This window comes from Oreochromis niloticus, linkage group LG12 (genome assembly GCF_001858045.2).
Source record: "Oreochromis niloticus isolate F11D_XX linkage group LG12, O_niloticus_UMD_NMBU, whole genome shotgun sequence".
Lineage (NCBI taxonomy): Eukaryota > Metazoa > Chordata > Actinopteri > Cichliformes > Cichlidae > Oreochromis > Oreochromis niloticus.
The window spans coordinates 19,750,222-19,767,696 of NC_031977.2; the positions used below are offsets into that span (position 1 = coordinate 19,750,222).

General features: G+C 37.2%; 1 protein-coding gene across 7 annotated transcripts; it reads left to right on the forward strand.

The window, feature by feature from the left end:
* The first annotated feature begins 1,396 nt into the window (after positions 1-1,396).
* On the forward strand, positions 1,397-17,216 carry LOC100711034 (beta-1,3-galactosyl-O-glycosyl-glycoprotein beta-1,6-N-acetylglucosaminyltransferase). Of its 7 annotated transcripts, none has more exons than XM_019365316.2 (5): positions 14,144-14,240; positions 15,581-15,802; positions 15,906-15,999; positions 16,105-16,509; positions 16,628-17,179. In XM_019365316.2, exons 3-5 carry the CDS (start codon positions 15,982-15,984, stop codon positions 17,111-17,113), a joined length of 909 nt encoding a protein of 302 aa, XP_019220861.1. In that variant the 5' UTR covers positions 14,144-14,240; positions 15,581-15,802; positions 15,906-15,981; the 3' UTR covers positions 17,114-17,179. The 7 variants fall into 7 exon arrangements, with proteins under 7 accessions (XP_019220858.1, XP_019220859.1, XP_019220860.1 ...); XM_019365310.2 differs by having other exon boundaries at positions 14,146-14,240; positions 15,326-15,802; positions 16,628-17,170; XM_019365313.2 differs by lacking the exons at positions 15,581-15,802; positions 15,906-15,999 and adding an exon at positions 1,397-1,504 and having other exon boundaries at positions 12,560-14,240; positions 16,628-17,216.
* Positions 17,217-17,475: the final 259 nt, after the last annotated feature.

A 17,475-nucleotide genomic window follows, 5' to 3' on the forward strand; every position in this document is an offset into this window, starting at 1 on the left:
TTCTTCAGTCTCAGCTGACTGCAGGTTTCCCCAAACCTTATAAAAAGTACATTTGCATAATGACTGAAACCAGCCCACTGAAGGAACAATGGGCTGTGAGGTCTATGCAAATGTACTGTTTATAAGGTTTGGGGAAACCTGCAGTCAGCTGAGACTGAAGAAGTCACTTGGATGAGTGACGAAACGTTTCTCCCACAAAACACTACGTCCAGATGAACAGATTCAACTTTTGGAGGTAATAGTAATATCACTTTCTCACTTAGTTATGTGAGAAAGTGTGCACTAGAAATGGGCCTTGTGCTCTATCACACCTACACACAAGAGACGGTGGGGCCGTTGCAATGGGAGACCATAAACAGACAGTGAGACTCCTTCTGCTTATCAGGGATGCAAACCCTTGGGTGACAGCCAAGCAGAAAACAAGGTCATAATTCTCTCTGTGAGGGAGAAGGTTTTAAGGATGAGATGGGCCAACATGTAAGATTTGCGGAATGATCTTTGTCAGATGTGAAGGCGGAGGCCATTGGCAGAGATAATCCTAGTGTTTGGCTGGGGTGTTTCTCTCCATATTGTAATATGTTATTAAACCATTTCAAAACACTTCCTGGGGGTGTTTGCAGGTTATTTAAAATTTCCACAACATTGCCTTACCCTCTGCAGGTATTTGGCGGTTGCAGCTTACAGAGTGTCTTCAGTTCACTTTTCCGTAACCAGTTTAACTGGACTGAAGCGTGCCCAGCAGGTTTGATGCATCAGAAACCTTAAAAGGATTGCCAAAGCAAATAATTACAATAGAAAAAAGGCTTTCCTGTGCCAAAGAAAGATCATTTTTTCTCTTGATTAAGTCAGCAAAAGTTTAAAATGACTTTCATTAAGATCAAGAAGCTTATTATCATATATACTACAAAACACAGTGGCAAAGCAATGATTACGCAATTTATGGCTGTAGAATAACTAAATTAGATTATTTTAACCTAATAGAATGTTTCATTTAAAAACAGAGGCGTTTGTTTCATTTTTAGGTAACATGAATTGCTGTGGTCCTATTTTGTATGTTGCCTAAAACTATCTAATTTAAGGTTTTATGTTGGTTCTTGTTCTGAACTTCAGATTTTAGTTCACAGATTAGTACACAGTTTTACATGTGAAAGTACTTTAAAAAATAGGTTTAAGATATTTCACAGGCCTATACTTAAATTTCTTTTTGAAATATTCCATACATATGTATGTGCGCTTCCCTACCATCCTCATATCATCTCTTGGTTCAGGGGGGAGTAACAGATTAAATATAAAACTTTTTAGCAGCTCTAACACATTTTAATTGTATTATATTTGAGATTTGATTACTGTAAATAAGGTGGTTTCTAAAACCAGGCTGGCGGTTACGATTATTGCAGTTGATTCCTGTACTGGATGCTTTCCCTACATGGTCACTGAAAACAGGCAGACGTCCTGCCTACATCCTCAGGTATCTCAGGCTTACTCTATGGTTGTACATCACAAGGTATGTATGTTCTATAATCAAAAGTTACTGCAACGCTTAGCATTAGGTCTAAATACGTAAAGTTCTAATTGATTACATTTACAGTGTATCATACAGGGAGCATGATCTTTGGAAAAAAAATTTTTACCAGAAAATTGGTGTTATAGGTATGATGGATATCTCACATTGGCACTTTGGTTTTGACCGTTTGTTAAATAACCATGAAAGTGTTCATTTAAACAGTTTCAGCAAAAACATTTAGGAAGCAAATTAGATTGTTTGTATCCATAGGTGCAGAACTTTGAAGGGACTACTGCGAGCTATCTACGCACCTCAAAATATTTATTGTGTCCACGTGGACAAAAAATCACCAGCCTCAGTCTTTATTGCCATCAATGCCATTACTTCCTGTTTCCCAAATGTGTTCATGGGCAGCAAGGCTGTGAATGTGGTCTATGCTGGATGGACATGTGTACAGGCTGATCTTAACTGTATGGCTGATCTCTATAACACCAGTACGACATGGAAATACTTCATCAACCTCTGTGGTCAGGATTTCCCTTTAAAAACTAACTTGGAAATTGTGCAAGCTTTGCGTTCACTGAAAGGAGGTAACAGTTTGGAGTCAGAGGAAATGCCTCAAGGAAAGAAGGGAAGGGTGACAAATGTTCACAAAGTAGTAGATGGACAAATGCAGGTACTTCTTTTGGATATTTTTTTATAATGCATCATGTAACTATTGATCAATTTACGTTGATCAATAGCTATTTACTACTACAATAGCTTTTACTTTTACTTACTGACCTGAGAGGGGAGATAAGAAGAAAAAGAAATGAGTGGAACAAATCCACATTACAATAAAACATTTAAAGGAAAATGATCATGGGTCAGTCAAGATGTGTTACTTTTATAAAGAGAGAAATACTAACTAAACAGACTAATCAGAGGTGGGAGGAACATTCTATCTCTGAGAAAATGTTATGTTTAGGAAACATTACTTAACATTACCTAAACTAAAGAGGACTGGTAGGTGACACTTAGTTACAGACTGTTTACTCAGTGTTGACGTCATGCTGATTTTCACAATGTAAAGATAAATTTGGTATTGCTGTATTTAGTTTGATGGATGAAAAGTTAAATTAAAACCCAAACACTGTATATATATGCCATATATACAGTGTTTGGGAGTAACAGAATACATGTACTGGTGTTACGTATTTAAAATACAAAATATGAGTAACTGTATTACGTTACAGTTACTGTTTAAAAAGGTGATATTCAGAATACAGTTACTTTTTAAAAAAAATAATGCCTAACTAATACCAATCTAATGCCTGGATCTCAATCCTGGGCCCATGTCTGTCACGGTCCTGGGTCGGTTCGACCCAGCATTTTGAGTTCCTTAGGTTTTGGTTTATCTTTGCATTATGGATTAGTTCTTATTCTTTGGTGATACTGTTTTGATTATAATTATATCCTGATTCTTTAGCCGTCCGATGATGATGATGATGATGATGATTATTATTTCTGGTTTAGGTTTTGTTATTTGTTCTCCTAGTGTTAAGTCCGTGCTCCCCCTGTTCTGTGTGATCCCTACCTGTGTATCCCCTCTGTGTAAAGCCCGCGTCTCTGAGTCGGTGTCTTCGCGTGTGTTTTGAGTTTCCTGTTTTATTGTGAAGATCTGTCTTATGTCAGTATGTTCAATTTGCGTTTCCCCCTCCTCGTCTTGTCAATCACAATCAGCTGTGCCTCCCGCCTGTGTATAGTTTCCTCGTTCCCTTCTGTGTTACTTCCATGCGTGTTCCTCCTAGAGTCATCCGTTCAGGTTCGTTCTGTTAGTCACTCCCAGTGTAGGTCACCTTTAGGTTTTGTTTTGCTTGCCATGTTTCTGTTTGTGCCACCGTTGTGTTAATAAAAGCTCGCTCACATCCAAGCCAGTGTCTGCGTCTGGATCCTGTCTCTCACTCACCACACATCTGCCCCCGCAGCCGTGACAATGTCACCCCTACTTGCGGCCTGCATAATGACGTGAAGAAATACCTTTAAAAATTATTATTCAATAAATTATTTAATATAAATCCAATAGGGAGAGTGTTACAGGCATAGCCCTAAAGAATGTAGCCTCATGGGCAGTGTCAAGTTTCATGTTTCATGCTGAAGGGAGAATGGACTGTCATACCCCATACGGTAAAAAAATACATTTTTCCTGGCCAAAATATATTTCAAATATATGGTAAATATATTTTGTATTTGTGATGCTCCAAAAAATATATTTTTGAAATTGAAAATATATTTCTTTCAAACCAAAATACATTTCAAAACATATTTTAGGGTGAAGAAAATACATTTCCAACCTTGCAGTAGAATGTATATCAAAGTATCCTTTATTTAAAATGTATTTAGTGCAATAATGATGATAATGATAATAATACTAAAAGTAACATGTTTTATGCACATCTGCAAAAAACAGTTGGATTCAAACAAAACAGAGTCAAAGGTCTATCACGAATTAGGTTGTTTATTCATTTGCTTACAGTATTTCACATTACACAATATTTCACTATAATGTAGCATTCATTGACTTTGAAATTATCTGTCAGTGATACAGTAAACAAGATACAACAACTGCTATGTACACTTTAGTTTTTGACAATATATACAATATAGTACTTAAAGGAACACACTCCACTTTTTTTGGAAATAGGCTCATTCTCCATCTCCCTCAGTTAAAAATGCAGCGTCTTCTTTCTAGATCCGTACGTTAATAGAACTCTGGAGCGTGATCTTACGGGATGGGGCAGAGCCAGGATTTTTGGTCGAGGCGCCATATTAGCAGGCCAAACAAATGCTTGCTGTGTGGCCGGTTGTAATGTTAGATTGCACTACCGGCAAAGGAATAAGCTTGAAAACAGGCTCTCTTTTCATTGTTTCCTCACCTGGAAGCATCATGAGGGAGCTTATGTGTTGGATGTTACCAAAAGAAGGCATCTAGCCTGGATAGCAGCTGCGAGACGAGCTGATATTCAGTTCTCTACCATCCACAGATATCTGTTGGTGTGCTCCAGTATTTTCATTCAGGTAAGTTCTAAATAAGTTCATATTATTCTTTATAGCCTGTTAGTTTTATTTTCAATGCGCTCTGAGATCATAGCACAAACTTAGAACAACCATGCAGAACTACCTTCTATTTATAGAGTTGCTAATTATTTGGCATTATTGCAGCAAACCAGCCTATGAAATGAATGAAACAAATCCTGACTGGGTTCCAACACTACACACGGGGCACTACGAAATCCCTGCTTCAAACTACATGCTACACACCACCATGCCAATCAGATTACTTCTTCCATGTGTAGGTAAAAAGGTGACCCTCCTGGATAAGATGGCAAAGGTTTGCTGTGTTTTGGTGAACATGTGCCCCAGTGTGGTAGTAAAACCAGGGAAAAATGCTCTTGTTAAATACTCTTAAGTCTTGTGCTGTTTATGTAGTGATAAGTTTTCAAAAGAGACAGTAAATTACAGAATGCTAGTAGTGGGTGATATTATTTAAATGCTGTCATGATTTTATGTGAACATTTTGTCATTTGTAAACTATACATAACATTGATTCTACATTGTAACTGATTTGATGTTCTACAAAGTGCTTTTAATTAAAAATAGGCAAACATTTCTTTGTTTCTTTATTCAACTTTTGAACAGTGTTACTTAGTAAGTACATATTCAGTAAATGCAAATTATTTACATGCCCCCCTAAATTAAAATATTATGGGTTATTCAGAACAGAACTATGCTTGGAAAATATTGTCCCATCAGTTGATCCAACTCCTCCACAGTAGCAGGTGGAACTTTTCTTTTTTGAGGACGGCTTCTTTTACCTGTCACAATGAATGGTTTGTTTATGTTTTGATCGAGAGCCTTTTTTGGGCAGCTGAAGAGGAGAAGTCCATCTTATGGCCAACCTCTGGCTGTATCTTGGTCATATTACCAGGCAAAACCCAGTATGCAGGTTCATCTGTAACAGTCCTTGTGCCACAGAGCCGCACTGTTGCTTCTACATTAAACAGAAGAGCAGGGACATGGCTGCAGGTCTCCACGACTCCGGCCATAAAGGTGCAGTGGGCGGCTTCAACCTTCCCTGTGATGCTCACAATCACCTGTGGCTGCAATTCAGTCTTTAAGAGTGCAGTACCTGAAACACACACAGACAAAGTTCATTTAAAGACAAGAACTTTAATAAGCCAAGGCCGACATGAATGTGTTTTATCTACTTTCATATCCATTTATCATAAATGTAACAAATAAAGTGTTTTTGTGTATCCATCTATAGAACGCTGCATGTTATATTCTAAATCTGCCTGTTTCTTTTTAGAAACCTAGCAGCAGAAAATGAACCTAAAGTATGTAATGCAAGGATGTCATCACTTTCAAGAGGGAGAAAGCATAAAGTTCGACTTTAAGTGACAATTATGGACACCTAATATGATAAGGAGATTCTGCAGGTCATTAATCAATGTATAAAACTAAAACAGATTGTATTTTTAGTGACACAGGACACAAACAAGGAAGCAAGATGTGTAATTAGGATTATTTGTAAATAAATATGAATTAATTAGGGCAATTTCTTTAACCATAAAGAATAACTAAATCCTTCAGGACAATGTCACATCAGTGCACTGAACTCACTATGTTATCCCTCTAACACAGCCTCTACATGTTCTCACTGTAATTTCTCCCTCATGAATGAATTTATGCTGCACTAATCTGAATGTTCGGGGGGAATCAAACGCATTTTACTCGCAGTACTCAAGCTGACTTACCTTTGCTTGAATGACGGCGTACTCACAACGTGGACGCTTAAAAATAGCCAAATCTTGTACCCAGTCCTTGGTGAATTGGATGTGCGCCTCCAGAGATTTATAATTGCGAAATTGGTGCGCCGTGTATGCGCTGACTCCACAGACAAGGTACGAGAGTAGAGCATGCTAAGTCAATAGCGGTTTGGTCTTCAGGGTTTCTACTCCACGGCAGTATTTCATACGGGTCCACATTTCAGCAATCAAGTACCGTCTCTTTGCATCTGGACACAATCTGTCTCTATACCGTCATTTTCTTTTGAGCTACGTTTCAGAATGGTTCGTAGCAATCTTGTTTTGATTCGCAGCCTGCCAAGATGGTGCTGCGCTCCCACAATGCATTGCGACATTACGTCAACTCCAAAGCCCTTTGCGTGCAGGAGTATGCGCATGTGCATTGCCATGGTGGTTTAAAAAATAAAGATATAATGAAAAGTAATTAATAAAAATTAAATATTTAAACATTCCCACAAATGTGCAATGAACGTGCAAAAACTCTCTTTATTAGTTGTTGCTGTTTCTTTCTTTTTTCTTTCTTTTTTTTTTTTTTTGAAAAATAACGACCTCTCTGAGGCGCGAATTCCGACAGTGAGAGGAACGGCCGGATACAGGAGACGGGAAGAAACAAGCCGATTATGTTCGCGTTAATTAAGTGGTTGGAAGATGTAAAATTCTCAATCCTGCCAACTGAACATATACGAGATTTTAATGAGGATGAATAATTAGCCGGCATGGAGGAAACGGACCTTTATTTGGTGGAGTGGCGACAAGAAGCCAAAAGACGGGTGGCCGGTCTATGAAGCCTCCATCATCAAGCTAGCAGGTGCCTTTTCTCATATAATATTACTTTATTCTCGCTTATTTGGCACGGAAGCGTAGAGCTGCCACCCAGGACAAAGAGAAATATAAGTATATCACGTTATAACGTGAAAAGTTTATCGTTCTAACAATATACTATCATGTTTATACAATATACTTTTCGTGTTTGAACATTGTATGAACAATGTACATAATTATCACATCCGTACAATATTGTGCGAACGTGATAATTATGTATATTGTAATAACGTGATATTATATTATACAAACATGAAAAGCATAATGTTAGAACAATAAACATTTCACGTTATAACGTGATATAGCTCTATTTTGCTTTTGCCTGGGTGGCAGCTCCACGTTTCCATAATTTGGTAATCAAAATATGTAACTTAATTAATTATATTGTGACATACTTTTGCCTTTTCTTATTATTCTGCCTTCTCAGAAAGGGAAAAAAATACAAATAAAATTGTTTACACTTGTTATATACAATAACTATCAAAACCTATTCACATTTAATTTGGCTTTCACAGAAATCCCACCTGTCCTTCTGGCTACAGAGGACTTACCAAGGTTAGAAACAAAGCACAGTTATGCTTTATTAATGTTCGCTAATTACAATGTTCCACATTTCCTTGCTTTTTAAGTCATTTTTAGGCTTTTTAGAGTTGTTGTTTTTGTTTTTTTAGCAGTAATGTTTCTGCCTATTTTTTTCAGCCCATGAAATCGAATGCAGATCTTCCTGATGTGAGATTTACATAAATGTAAGTAATTTTGTTTGTCATTGTCATTAATGTTGTTGCTGTTGTTGTTTTTGTGAAGTTTGCAATATAAACCTAGCAAGCATCAGTCAGCACAGTGACTAACCTAAACAGATTCTTGCTTTATTCACATATATTATATGTAATTATATATACCTGCACATTGTACCTAGGGTTGCAGCCACTTGGCCCCACCCCATTGTTGTGACAGCCCTGATTGTACACTGCATCTGAACAGGGAACAGTCTGCCACATTAATGTATTTTTAAGTGACTTGTTTGTAATACATGAATTTGCTTCTTACAGATGTCAAAGTCTCAACCTCATGCTGCCCTCCCCCATCCTCCTAAAGTAAGTATTTGTTGTTGTAGTTTTTTATGCAGTGTCTGTGTCACATGCTAATCATAATTATTGAAATAACTGTTTTCTAACAGATTTTCCAAAACACTAGTTATGTTTGTTGTCATTCAGACCAATACTACTGCTTAGACATTGCTTAGTGGTCATGCATGTTTGACAAGCTTGTTATGATACCAAAACAGTAGGCCTGTCACAATAATCGATATATTGACTTAACACACAATACATGTACATGACCTCAATAATTGTTGATGATGCAATTTATCTGCCATTATATTAAAAAAAAAAAATAATAACAACACAATAACATTAAATAACATTGTTTTCTATTTGTCAGAAAATTTACTATTTATTCAATTTTTATGGTATCTAATATTTTGATACCTAATTTCTATGATCTAAATATTTTCAGAATTAGATGTTGGTTTGTCAATTGAAAGTGTGTAGATCTTGCATTATTATGGTGTTATATTATGATTATACATTCAAAGACATAAAATGGTCTTAAAATCACAATGACATAACTTGTCGCAATTGTTTATGGGGCAATATACCGACCAACAAAAAGTTGTTATCGTAACAGGCCTTCAAAACAGACGGTTTTATGATTGATAAATTCAAAAAATAAATACATTTAATTTCTCTGAGATTCTCTAATATTCAGTTACAGTTCACAACACAGCTACCTGTACATGCAGTATTATACTGTAAATATAAATCTCTGCATTTAGCATCTGACTAGAAGAGTCACAGTTACTGCCTCTTTTTTTTTTTTTTTTTTTTTACAAATACCTGTACTATTACTAACACATTTACTGTTTTACTTTTAGCCTGTGGATACAAATGCAGATTTCCTTAATGTAAGTTGTGCATTTTCATTACATCATGTTATTTTTATTATTATTTATTTATTTTATTTTACATTCAAATATTTCAAGCTTCTTGGTTAAAGAAGCTTGATTGCTAGTAGGTAAAGAATAGTTCACCTATAATTGATATTCCCAATTAATTTCTCACCTCTGATTGAATGCCTTTGTTTGTTTGCCTTTTTTTACTATAACAAAACATTTTTGCAGGATATATATGGTGAATTTATATGCATAGATACAGTCGTAGTGCTTGACACATGCACACAGCAGTAGATGTACTAAAAAGGAAATAGTTACAATCATGATGTTGATTGCTGATGTCAGTATATATATTTTAGAGGAATGTTTTGTTTTTCACCCAAAATGAACTATATTGCTTCAGAAGAGATTTATTACCCTACCTGACTCTTATATATTGTTTTTTGTTTGTTTTTGTTATTTTCAGGTTCAATGGTGCGTGTTCTTCTAATGGCCGCCTTCCCACTGGAGGTTTTGATCCACAGCAATTTAAAAGGTAAACAGCTTTGAAAGTCAGTTCAAATGGTTAGCTAATAGTATTCTAAAAAGCCTACTTCTCTGTCACCAGTTTCTTTACCAAAAAGTACCCATAAAAGTATCTCTCAATAGCATATCATTGTAGTTCAAATGTTTAGTTGTACAAATATCAGATTTTTGGAAATCTAAAACTAGTCAAACACTCAAATGTTTATGCCTTTTATAGGAGGACAGAGCAAAACGGACATCGGCACAGAGTGAAGAACTGCCCTTCACAAGGACACTATGACAGCCATATATAGTAAGTGAAGACTTTCTGTGTATCTAAAATTGCATACAGCACAAGTAACTTACTGTTAGCGCCATTTATAGTTATTACATGTTTTATTTTGAAAAGCCTGAAAAAGATGTGGTGCTTTTGTTGTGAAAGGTTTTGTGAGAAATAAAACAAGCGAATGGCGGAGCGACACGATGGTTTTACTTAATGTAATGGCTATGTTGTTTCTTCTTGGAGTTCTCTATTTTTCTTATATCTAAAATAAGAGTCTGGATGGACAAGAGGCTGTTTTACGCGTCGTTGTTGTACAAACCGACGCGTAAAACAGCCTCTTGTCCATCCAGACTCTTATTTTAGATATAAGAAAAATAGAGAACTCCAAGAAGAAACAAGATAGCCATTACACTTGCTTTGCAACCATTAAAATAGGTTGTAAAGTAAGTTACCAATACAAATAGGTGATGATGCATTGTGGTGGGTGGTCTCAGACAAAGAAGGTCAACAGATTTATGAATGCTGGAGGGTAAGGAGAGACGACCAAAAGGGGTGTTAGCATTACTGTAATGTGAACTGGATAGACTTTCAATCAAGGAAAAAAAAAAGAGGTAAAATTATGCGTAAAATATATCTGTATTAATATCTGTATCTATATAAACAGAAATATCTGTTTGCTAAATGAAGCCAGCTAACATAAATCATATTTTTATTTTAACTCTGATAAAAGTAATAGAACTGTGACTTTTGTTTGTTACAGTGGCAGTAAGGAAGAGGTTTCCCAATGTGTCCAGAAGGGCTTTGAGGATTGCAGTGAAAGCTGGGGGAACTGAGACTGCTGGAAAAGGAAAAGAAATTACATTTTAAGTATGTTGACTTATGTTAATACAATCACACACAAAATATACACATACACACACACACACACATATATGTATGTATATATATATATATATATATATATATATGTATATATGTGTGTGTGTGTGTGTGTGTGTTTCTTTTAGAATGTTTAAGTATGTAATGAGAATAAAATTATAAAATTAATATTCTTTGCTTGATTGATATGCTATATGTATGTTTTAAACATCAAATAAAGATTTCTTTCAGCTGTTACATGTGAATGTGTTTTCTTAGAAATATATGAAGGGTTAAATTGATATATTTTTGAATGATTTTAAATAAGTTTAAATTGTATTTTGAAATATATTTTATAAATATATTTCAAATATAAAAAAACAGCCAAAAATATATGTGTTAAAACACATTTCAAATATATTATAAATATATTTTTTAAATATATTTTAAAATACATTTTGAAATATATTTCAAAATATACAAAAAATGGCCAAAAAATATATGTGCTAAAATACATTTCAATTTTAAAATGTATTTTAGCACATATATTTTTTGGCCATTTTTTGTATATTTTGAAATGTATTTCAAAATGTATTTTAAAATATATTTTTTTACCGTATGGGACCTGATATGTGTCTGTCAGCGTGAGGGAGGGAGAAAAAAAGAGAGTCAAAAAGAGTTGTCACCGAGCAGAAACGGGAGATGAAAGCATGTAAATATAATAATAACCACAGCAGCCAAAAAGAGTGCCTGATGAGCCCAGTTGTAAGTAAGCTATTAAGACTCGACTGTACACTGTGTTCGTGTTTTCCTCCGAAACAATAAGTTCCATTGGAGCAGCCTTTCAACGCCTCTCTCTGTCTCTCGCTAGCAACATTGACCCAGACAACAAAGTAAAGCTAGGTTTCGGCTACGAACCCGACACGGAACCCGACGTATTAGCCAGAGGTCCCTTTATTACGGTTCGGACGCCAACCTGTTTAACATACGCGCGGAATAGTTTTCTATACGAGATTTCTGCAAAAAGTGCAGCATTACCTAATGTCCGCTCTACTGTTACTCATTTTAGATTAAGATTTAAAAATCTAGTTGGTATTGGTATGGCGAGTAGCCTTAAGTAAGAGTAATAAATCACACAGCAATAGTACATTCATGTAGTTGTAAAAAGCATGACAATATATTAAGTAATCCAAAGTATTCAGAATACGTTACTCTCACTGAGTAATGTAATGGAATACGTTACAAAATACATTTTAGGACATGTATTCTGTAATCTGTAGTGGAATACATTTTAAAAGTAACCTTCAAAACACTCCATATATAATTACAATATAGAAATACAGAATGCTAACCTGTTCTGTGGTTAAAGTTTTGTTTTATACAAGATTTGGAATATTTCAATAACTTAGTTTGTTTCTAACAATGTATACTTTATACTTTATTGATCCCCGTGGTGAAATTCCTCTCTGCATTTAACCCATTCAGTCTGTGAACCAGTGGGCAGCCATTGGGCACCCAGGGAGCAGTGTGTAGGGACGGTACAAATAGTCAAATAGTCACGTTTATCTGTGTCTTGGAAAACCAGTACTTTTTCTAAAGAGACCGGTTTAAGAAATTAGCAGCCTAGTTTGACGATAAGCAAAGTTATCCAAGGCTGTTTAACATTACCATTAAGTTGGTCTGGTTTCTATGATTGCATTTGAACTACTTCTAAAGAGCGTTGGCATCCTGTTTGACTGAAACAAAATGAGTTTGCTTTATTTCAAACTTTTCCTGGTTTGAAATGGCAGCAACACAGGAGCGCCACAGGGGTGTGTACTCTCGGCACTGTTCTGCTCCCTCTATACTTCAAACTGGGTGGCCATCCATGGCTCCAATACGTTTGTGAAGTTTGCTGACGACACAGTGGTGTCGGGCGCCATCTCCAACAATGATGAGGTGGCCTACATGGATGAAGTGAAGAATCTGGCATTGTGGTGCCAGGAAAACCACCTCCAGCTGAACGTCTGCAAGACCAAGGAGCTCATGGTTGACTTCAGAAGGAGTATGCACAGAGACTACAAGCCCTTCAAGTACCTCGGTGTCCACATCTCCTCAGATCTGACATGGTCTGCCCACATTCAGGTCCAGTCCAAAAAGGCTAGGCAGCGCCTGTACCACCTAAGACAACTGAGGAAGTTCAGGGTCTATCCAGGGATCCTAAGAATTTTCTTTACAGGCGCTGTGGAGCACATCCTCACACAGAACATCACATCCTGGTATGGGAATAGCTGTGCCAAGGACAAAAGAGCTCTTTGGAGAGTGATCCATACAGCAGAACACTGATGCAGGACTGGTATCCCCTCCCTACAGGACATTTATACCAGGGGATGCTGGTCCAGAGCAGTTGAGATATTGAAGGACCTGTCGTCCCCCCCCCCAGCAATAAACTGTTCCAACTTCTGCAATCAGGCAGAAGGTTCTGCACCATCCAGGCAAGAGCAGAGAGGCTCAAGAGGAGCTACACCCTCAGGCCATCGATGTGTTAAATCAGAACCCCATGTGACATATAAGAGATCTTGAATCTTGAATCTTCCAAATAAAATATTTACAGAACTTCTCATAGTGTTCAGCAGAAGTAGTCCAAGCCACCCGAGTCCGAGCTCAGGTGGCACATGCCACATTCTCAGGGACAGGAGGGTGTGGCGTCTTGTGCCAGCCTGAGGGTCCTAGGTCACTAATGGGTCTCCAGCTCCTCTACATCAAGACTCCAGAGGTGTTCTGTCATCTAAGCATCCTCATCACTGTTGTCTGCTCTTAGTCAAGCCACCAGTGGTGTTACACCACCTCCAGCGACTTCAGCCTCCTCCTGTCTGTCCTCATGTGGGGTCCCATTTCCCATCCCAACTTCATCAGCAGGAGCCAACTGATCATCTTCTTTGTCACCAGCCGCCAGCCAAACATCCTTAGGTACTCCATCTTCACTGCCGCGGACTGACTTTTCACCATCCTGAGACGCTCCGTCTTCATCTCTGGGCTTGTGGCCTGGCTGTTAAAAATGTGGATGGATTGATGAATGGATCAGAAATGCATGTATATAATATATGAAATTCCCTCCATATTTATAATAGAAATAGATTAGAGTCATGTGTTCTTTTACACTGTTTTCAGGTCCGTTTGCTGTGTGGAAACAGTGGCATTATGCGTGGAGAGGAGAACTATCTGGAACATCAACTTATCTTTCAGAATAAAAGCATTTCATTTCTATTAGAAGTAGTATCCTGCTGGTTAGATGAGTTTCACTCCCAGGGTTAGGTCTGCAGGGAAAAGATTTTTTTTACTCTGAAAAATGCTGACAGGATGTCTTCAGTTTGTTAATGCCTCACCTACTTAACTGATGAAAACATGCCCTGCAGGTTACATTTGCCAGAAAGCTTAAAGGAATGCCAAAGCAAACAACAGAAAAATAGATTTAGTTTACCAAGACCCCAGGTACGTACAAACATCATTTCATGATTTATGCCTGTTTATAGTGTAATTCAATTACCTCACACAATATTTTCATTTAGAAAAAGAAGCTTTTGCTTCATTTTCACAAATTCCTGCTGTCTTGTTGTGCATGTTGCCTTAAAAAACCTATTGAATTTAAAGTTTTATGTTTTATGTTGTAGATTTGAAGTACTCCAGACAGATAGTGTCTTTCCTGTTTTTTGATCAAAAACCCGAAAAGAGTCAACAAATGACTGTGAATTTCTATTATGACACAAATGCTCAAGCAGGCAAACAAAGTTCAGCATTACAGATGTAAAGAGAATGTACACGTGCCAAGTGTAAGTGTAAGATAGTTGTCTAGTTTTCTGTGTACTGATCAGACAAATGAGTCTAGACAGTTTTATGGTGTTAAAACTAGTGCTGTCAGCGTTAATCTCGTTAAAATGACATTAATGCCATAACCGCATTAATGCAGCAAATCTCCATTAGCGAGTTAGCACGGATCGCCCTGTGCGTGGGGCTGGACAGCGTCACCACGTTAACGAGCTAACCGTGCTAATGCGTTGACACCATGCAACCCCACACACGGATGATCTGCACTAACTCGCTAATGGAGATTTGCCGCGTTAATGTGGTTATGACGTTAACGTCATTTTAACGAGATTAATGCTGACAGTACTAGTTAAAACTAAAGAGATTCCCACATATATGGTGTTGCCTGATATTTCAGTTCAACATGTCATTATTTTTTTCTAAAGTTCTTAAAATTTTAGAAGGCAGAGTTGGCAGAAGGGGATTTCAGATCAAATTTGGCAAGAAAAAAACAATCGACCTTGCAGAAAGTGTTAGAGGTGCTCTTTCACATATTTGAGATTTACTTATCGCTTTATGTTGGTTTGAATTTGTTAGGGATGCTACAGTTAAAAAAAGTTACCGATTGCTAAGTTCTTACTCGTGTTACTACTTTAAAATGTTTTAAAATGGCCAAAAATATAAAATTACAGGTGCATTTAAAAAGCAACTAAAAAACGAAACAAACACATATGTTTCTTTCCTACTATCCTCATATTCTCTCATGGTTCCAGGTGCAGTAATGGACAGACTAACCAGCATACCCTCGTGAAAGGAAACTTGTCTACACATTATTAAATATTATTCATTATTATTTTATGATACCACAGGTGTCTGTCAGACATTTTAGCAGCTCTCACACACTTTAATTTTATTATATTTGAGATTTGATTACTGTAAATAATGTGGTTTCTAAAACGAGGCTGGCGGCTACGATTATTGCAGTTCATAGCTGTACTGGGATCACTATGGATGCTTTTCCTACTTAGTCAACTGAAAACAGGCAGAAGTGCTGCCTACATCCTCAGGTATCAATGGCTAGAGTATACCGATGATGATGAGAGCCCAGAGAAAGTTTGCAACTGCTCAGCAATTCTGCTGGGAGAGGAGGAGGAAATACAGCAATCCAAATTACTGTCCATCAGCAAAGACTTCCAGAAGAGTACTCAGATCCCTGATGAGTATTATATCAATGCGACCAAAGACTGCAGGTTTGTGCTTTAAATCACAGGTTTCAGTAATTACCTCTTAATAATGATTTAAATATATGGAATTTAAAAGCAACATTGCCTCTTCAAAATTTTGAATTTACAGTAAATTCAAGACAAGCAGGAAATATATAACATTCCCATTAAGCGAGGAAGAAGAGGACTTTCCACTAGCTTACTCTATGGTTGTCCATCACAAGGTATGTGTTTTCTATGTCAAAAGTTTACTGAAAAGCTCAACAGTAGGTGTAAAAAATGTTTAAATTACTAATTGATACATTCAATTAAATTCTTTTTATCCATAGGTTCACAACTTTGAGCGACTACTGCGAGCTATCTATGCACCTCAAAATATTTATTGTGTCCATGTGGACAAAAAATCACCAGCCTCAGTCTTTATTGCCATCAACGCCATTACTTCCTGTTTCCCAAATGTGTTCATGGTCAGCAAGGCTGTGAATGTGGTCTACGCTGGATGGACACGTGTACAGGCTGATCTTAACTGCATGGCTGATCTCTATAACACCAGTACGACATGGAAATACTTCATCAACCTCTGTGGTCAGGATTTCCCTCTAAAAACTAACTTGGAAATTGTGCAAGCTTTGCGTTCACTAAAAGGAGGTAACAGTATGGAGTCGGAGGAAATGCCTCAAGGAAAGAAGGGAAGGGTGACAAATGTTCACAAAGTAGTAGATGGACAAATGCAGGTACTTCTTTTGGATATTTTTTTATAATGTATCATGTAGCTATTATCAATTTACTTTGCTATTGTAAAAAAAACATTATTTCAGACTTACGATCATATTAACTTTTCAATTGTCCCAGCGAACAGGAAAAACAAAGGATCCAGCTCCCTTCAATCTGCCCATACTATCAGGAAATGCCTACATTGTGGTCAACCGAGGTTACGTCCGCAGTGTTTTGGAAGACAAGCGAATACAGGCCCTCATTGAGTGGGCCAAAGACACCTACAGTCCTGATGAGTTTCTGTGGGCAACAATACAGCGAATACCTGGTGTTCCTGGCTCAACATGGCCCAACCGTAAATTTGACATGACAGACATCAACGCAATTGCACGGATAGTGAAGTGGCAGGGGCACGAGGGGTCAGAGGGTTCTCTGCAAGCAGTATACCCAGAATGTAAAGGCCACCATGTCAGATCAATATGTGTGTATGGTGCTGGAGACCTGCAGTGGTTGATTGAACAGCATCACCTTTTTGCTAATAAGTTTGATGCAGACAGAGATCCCATTGCTATCTACTGCTTGGAGAAATATCTGAGACACAAGGCACTGACTGAGTTAGATTAGTTGGAGAGTTAATCATCCACTATGAAGGACAATTCAAATAGATAACCAGAAGTATAAACACATTCTTGGATAGTGTTGGATCATAACTGTCATGTGGACATAGATGTGTTATAAAAGTTGTGGAGAGTCTGGATGTGTACAACAGTTACTAAATGTAGCAGTGTTGGACATTATGTGATCCCAAATTAAAAATTTAGCTTTTTTCATTTTCATTTGTGACAATGATGATGATGATGATTATTATGTCACATAGAGAACCTACAGGTAAATTGATTTTGGAAACAGCAGGCTGGGAGAATGATTCAATGTCCAACTAAACTATGGCCCCAAACAACCCATGGAGGTCTAGATTTGGAGTCACA

Excerpts from the sequence above, each read along its gene's own strand:
- LOC100711034 (XM_019365310.2), top strand. The coding sequence starts at position 15,495 with ATGTGGTTTCTAAAACGAGGCTGGCGGCTACGATTATTGCAGTTCATA. Across the intron at positions 16,000-16,104 it reads CTATGGTTGTCCATCACAAG|GTTCACAACTTTGAGCGACT; the intron begins GTATGTGTTTTC and ends TTTTATCCATAG. Across the intron at positions 16,510-16,627 it reads TAGTAGATGGACAAATGCAG|CGAACAGGAAAAACAAAGGA; the intron begins GTACTTCTTTTG and ends CAATTGTCCCAG.